Source organism: Centroberyx affinis, unplaced genomic scaffold (assembly GCF_046629955.1).
Source record: "Centroberyx affinis isolate AG114_WGS23_722 - 3 ecotype Tasmania unplaced genomic scaffold, CSIRO-AGI_Caff_v1 ptg000789l_1, whole genome shotgun sequence".
In the NCBI taxonomy this organism is placed as follows: domain Eukaryota; kingdom Metazoa; phylum Chordata; class Actinopteri; order Beryciformes; family Berycidae; genus Centroberyx; species Centroberyx affinis.
Window position 1 is genome coordinate 207,981 of NW_027279396.1, and position 6,000 is coordinate 213,980.

General features: G+C 42.0%; 1 protein-coding gene across 1 annotated transcript in view; it reads left to right on the plus strand.

Moving 5' to 3' along the window:
* The window catches only part of mctp2a (multiple C2 domains, transmembrane 2a), a 34,045-nt gene extending 28,290 nt beyond the window's left edge, over positions 1-5,755 (plus strand). The window contains exons 20-23 of the mRNA XM_071520284.1: positions 696-805; positions 924-1,033; positions 2,258-2,355; positions 4,516-5,755. Of these exons, the coding sequence (XP_071376385.1) occupies positions 696-805; positions 924-1,033; positions 2,258-2,355; positions 4,516-4,575 (378 nt within the window). The 3' untranslated portion in view covers positions 4,576-5,755. The remainder of the gene's footprint in view (positions 1-695; positions 806-923; positions 1,034-2,257; positions 2,356-4,515) is intronic.
* The last annotated feature ends 245 nt before the right edge of the window (positions 5,756-6,000 follow it).

Here is a 6,000-nt window from a genome sequence, read left to right on the forward strand (position 1 = left end):
CAACCCCTCCAACCCCCTCAAACATTGACTTATTGCTTTGCCAGGTCCACCAGGTTTACAAATATGTCTGCCAATTCACACCCACACCGGTATTATGTGCATTAAAACAAAGTAAAGCAAATAATACTTTATGTGCAATGTTGGTTTGCGACAAGAATCACATGAGAGTGTGAGTGAGAAAACATCCAACCGGTGCCCTGAGCGGGGTGAGGCATTTCTCTCATGCCTAGAAGTGCTAGGATAGGTCAGGATGACTGTTCAAAGCCGGGACTGACAGATTTGTAAAAACAAGTTCAGACTTGCCCTGTGTAGGCTGCTGGAATGGAGTCTCTCCTAAGTTGCGAGGCCCCTGCACTTCTTGTCTAGGTCGTCTCGACTGCCTGATTGCGGATGGCCATTTTGTGTACTTTTCATCTACCAGAGAGTCTTGATTGTGCTGCACTTGTGCAACAGCTCTATTGTGTGTGGCAGACAAAAGCTGAAATCTCGCAGCCATCCACATAACAGCTTCTGAGCACTGAGTCTGTCTCATCTTCAAAAGCATATTCTGAAGATATACTGTGTTTGCTCATTATAGGCCATTCAATAGATAAATCACACATAATAGCACAGCAGAGATAAACTGGTCTTTGTCTACCCTGCCCAACAATTGACATACAGTGTACCTCATCAGTGTCTGTGAATTTTTTTTTCAGGAATCCGGAAAAAAAGGTTTGATGGAGAAGATACATATGGTGCAGGAAGTAGTGATCACCGTCCAGAACATTTTGGATGAAATTGCAAGCGTGGGGGAACGAATCAAGAAGTAATTTAACCATTTCATATTTGTTCTATTTTGTTGATTTTATGAATCTCAAATTATTTTGACATGATTTTTTTTTAATAGATATTCACATTAATCTGACACAATCATTCATCCACAGCATATTCAACTGGTCTGTCCCGTTCCTGTCCTGCCTGGCCTGCTTGGTGCTGTTTGTGGCAACGACAGTGTTATATTATATCCCACTGCGCTATGTTGTGCTGATATGGGGTAAGTTCTAAAATCGCAATTTTTTATTTCATAAATATTGTAAAAATCTATACTCCCATACCAAGCATTGTTGCAAAACGCAGTTACAGTTGGCAGCTCTTATGCATTCTTCCCAACTGCAGCAAATCCAGCATTTAATGAAGTACAGTCATTTAACAACTTCCTGTGCCTACACCTCTGCAAATGCACAGAGATCAGACAGGAGGTTCACTCTGCTCAGTGTGGGCTGCTGTAGCTGAGCCCAGCAGAGGCAGGGCCTAGGGTTTGTGTGAAAACAAAGCAGAGGTAGAGTATCAAGCTGTATATAATACATGATGTCCTTGGGCAGTCTGTAGGCTCCTGGTCTAGCCTCTCATTATCTGCTGTAGTCATACAGAATAGACAGTCATCTCAGTGGTCAGGGAGAGATGCTGCCCTTAACAGGCTCTCCTCCTCCAGCTGTAAGCCCACAACCACTATACTTCCACACTGCCTTCAACACAATCAATACCAAAAAACCATCATATCAAACAAAAACACACACTCTGAGACACTCTTCTGCCTCCCCAGTTAACCCCCATCTCTGTGGTTGCAAGGCAAGCCTTTCAAGTTGTTTGCACATATTTAAGTCCTTAGGTTCTTTGTCTGCACATTGAGGTACAGGCAGTACCAAGCTGTGAATATAATGGTCCCATTACAGCAAGACCCCAGAGATAGGCTTTTCTCTGTGGTATGCAGCCATGTGAAAAGTAAATATAGATGTACAAGAAATGATCAGATTGAAGAAATCAACACATTTGGAAAGAAAACTCATTCTGCACATTGGAAGGAAAGTGTTGTGGTTTGAGGTGGAGTTGCTACTCTCTGCTCTTGGTTGTTTAATGTATTCCAAGAGACCTGCGTTACCTTTGGGTGTCACACAGTAACACATGTTGAGCAGCCAAACTGGAAGGCTCATTTGGAAAGTTCTCATGGATGTGTGCATGCTGTTTGAATTAAAATAATAGATAACATTGTTTATCTATTGCTCTATCCATACAAGTCCCCGTAGTATTGGTCTGTCTTGAATTCAGTTTGGCTCCCAGGGATCAATTGAAATAGCATTGCATAGTGCAATTTGAAACACATTGGTGGAAACAATATACATGGCTAGGGTTACACAACTCTTTTTTTTTTTTTGCTCTGTGTAAAAATATGCTGGTTGGTATGACACCTTTATTTATTAATGTGTTCTTGTTTTCACAGGCGTTAACAAATTTACCAAGAAGCTGCGCAACCCGCATACTATTGACAATAATGAAATACTGGATTTCCTCAAGAGGGTGCCTTCTGATGTTCAAAAGGTAAGGGTCCAATTTTACATACAGATAGGGAGGGAATTCCCTGAAGATATCTGCATTATTTGCTCTAACAGAATTCCCAAGTGTTGAGGAAATATATCCTCTGGCTTTGTTTGATTATTAATGGACTCTCGCCTTTAAAGCACCCCTGGCCCAATTATTCCTCAGTGCAGTTTGATGTAGTCGCCCTAGTGGAGATACTCTGATCTGTCCTCAGCCACATCGCTGCAGCCTTGTCCGTGATTAGCAATTTTGTCTCTCTGATTGTAGCGCTGCGACATTAAGGTTGGTGATTGGCCGAGGGCCGGCGGAGGGCTCCTGACGTTTCTGGCTGTTGTGTCAGCACACAGACTCTGACGTGGCCTCAGTCACTTCGGGGCGGGGGAGTCAATTAATGTAGTCGTGAGCCCCAGTCATCCTGCTGGGTGCCATATGTGATTATATATTAGCCACGGCTGATATGCCATTTGCATTTACATCACACAGCTAAGGAGAGCTGTCAGAGTGGTGCTGGGCGTTCACTGTTCTCTGACTGAGAATTTTGCTTGGCCAGGAAATGGAGTGCCATACAGTGCCTTCATCTCCCAGGTACTCACCAGACAGAATTCAGCCAGAAAGCTTGACAGTCTGGATCTGGAAAGACACTCTCACCCCAGTCTCTTTCTCTGCTGCACCCTTGATGTCCTCCTGCTGCAAGCCATTGCTGATTTCCCTGTGATGTTGTTGGAGGGAGGCTGTGTTGTTTGAGATTTGGCTGACTGAGTTGGCAAAACAAGATGGTGAATAAATTTTGATTCAGAATCCTTTGTATGTCTTCTTCCCAATGGGATACAATGTTCAAGCTTTGAAAATGACTCACTTTCAAATCCCATGGAAACAATACTTTTTAGCCTGGTTTAAAAGAGAAACTACATCTTGAAAATAGCTCCAATCATAAAAAAACAAAACATCCTTAAGATTCATCATAAGTACGTTTCATTATGTACTGTGAAAAATAACCTTAACATCATATACACAGGAGACCCAAAACAATAGAGCACACATTTTGTTTTTGTTGACTTAGAACTTCAATCCTCAGATAGGTGTGGACACAAATGCAGCACAAAGGCTGAAAATTGACTCCTGTCTTTCTTGCAAATGTGACTTGGCATTTAGTGCCTGTGCACATCTACAAAGTCCGCCTCAAACGGGGACTTCTGACAACAGCGTGTCTGTCCTGAAATAAGAAGCATCTGTCAGTTCTGAGGACAGTTTCATGTTCTGATGCAGACGGTAGTCACTTTGTTCCCACATTCCATCTCCCATTCTAATAATCGAGACCAGCTAATTAGCATAGAGTTCTTACCTTTATTCAACAGATTCACCGTATTGTTTGAGCTCAGCAAGCATGCTTCAAAAGCAAGTTTTCAAATTCAAGCCTTCTCCTTTTCATTTTCCCTATGATCAATCTTCTTTTGGATTGTGATTTTGAAAAAATGGACAATTGCATCTTATTGCTTGAATGTCAAAGATAACATGATTTTAACATACATTTATTTTGCAAATCCATTTGAACTTGAAAGAATTTCTGAAAAAGATGGGAGACTGTGAAACATGAGTCAAATTATGTTGGGCATTGAGTGTAATTCTACATACATAGCTAACAGAAAGGAAACAAGGTTGTAAGTTCAAATATCATATTTCAGGTCTCTTTTTAATTTTTTTCTGAAGAAATCAAAGTCAAATTTCGAGGTCCTGTACAGCCACGGAGAAAGTTATACATTCACCGATGTTGGTCGCTTCTCCACCTAAACAACACATGCGCTAGGCTATTCTTAGCCTTTTACAAAGTTTTCCTTAAGGGGACATAACTTGCAGTGAGTGATTATGCAGTTTACAACTCCCTCACTGGCCTGGCAGGTCATCTCAACAGTTGATGTCTGTTTCTAATATTGTGATTGTGGTGGAGGATGAGGGGGGCGTACGCTGGTACGGAACCCTTGACTCTTCAAATCCTTCCTCCCTGTGATTAATCCCCTCTGCTCCTGTGTTTAAAAAATGATTCATTACAGGCGAGCCCGCCTCGCTTTCCCCTGCACCAGCTCTCCTCAGGGGAGCCATTACCGTGCGCTCCACTGAGCTCGGATTACCTGCCTCTGACCAAACTCCTGTTTGTTTTTACAGGTGCAGTACAGCGAGCTGAGAGCGCCCACCATCCAGAGCCAGCCACGGAGGAGAAGGTAAGCTCCGTGGACACGCTGGATGAAAGGCCGATCTCCTTTTTGAAAATGGTACGGCCCGGTCCGTCTGACAACAATGCTCCAGTGCCAGCAGAGCCCGTGACCCCGCGCACCCCACCGTACCACCCTACCCCCTGCCCCCTGCTGCTGAGGGGCAGCCAGCCGCTCTCTGGCTTGTGTGTTTGCCACCCCCCTGACAGGGGCTGTGCACCGCAGCGGCCGGGAGGGCAGCACATGGCGCTGTCAATCACAGACCCGGAGGTAAAGAAAAGAGGGCGCTGCAAAGCTCAGCCTTCATCCATGGATACAATTTAGAAAAGGAATGAAAGGTGCAGGGTTTGGCTTACCTTAGACCTCTGCTGTTACGCTTTTTATTGACTTTGGTGAAACTGAAAAATTTGCCTTAAGGTAAAGTTAAAACATAAGCTTATCAATTCATGGAAAACAAACCATGTCAATATTTTTTGCATTATGCATGTATTAATATAATTAAAGGTCAAAAGGTCAATGTGTATTGCAATGCATTTTCCAATAATCATGCTGAATTGTCCAGTATATTTTGTCACACACCCGACATATTAGCAGGACAGAGTATAGACCCTGCTTTTACTATCCTTTTTATGGAGAAGACGATGCCTGATCAAGGTCCTTGACCGTAACGTTGCCTCCTAATAATTTTATTATTTTGTGACGTGCAAGTGCAGACAGTGTGTGGGTGTTTGCTCTATTTTTGTGGATTATTGTTCTTCTCCTACAAACCTGTCACTAAGACTCTCAGGCGTGCAAAAGCTTATCTTTATTCATTATGCTTTTTATGAACAGGATTTACTGTAAATAATATATAATTCCTTTACCTTAATATTTTCTATATATACATATATATTTGCATATAATATTTATGTATGTATGTATGTAATGTCTGTTTTGAAAAATATATACGCTTATATTCATAAAAACTAAAGGATAAGAATAAACCAAAGAATAACTGTCCACTTGCTCTGGGCTTCATAATTAAGCAGACCCAGCAAGGCCAAACTGCCTTTATTTTTGTGAAGTAAAATTTGTACAGAAATGTCATGTTACACTGATAATTTTTGAAATTCTATTCATATGGATTTTTACTCACTAGTGTGCATCATCAAATAGAGAATTTGCAGGAATACTGAATAAAGATGCTATCTTGATCAGTTTGAGTTGTTTTTTTAGCCTGTGTTTTTTTTATTTATTTTTTTTCTATAACTGCACTGTAGTGAGGATGGATTACAGCACTTCTTTACTTGAATACACAGTAAACACATCTGATTACACAACACAGCCATTGGAACAGAGCTCACACACCGGCCACCGCTGCGCCTTGGTTACCGAGCTCACATCAAAGCTGTGTAGCTCCAGTGTGCTTCCTAATGCATTGCTTTGTTGCCTTCTCACA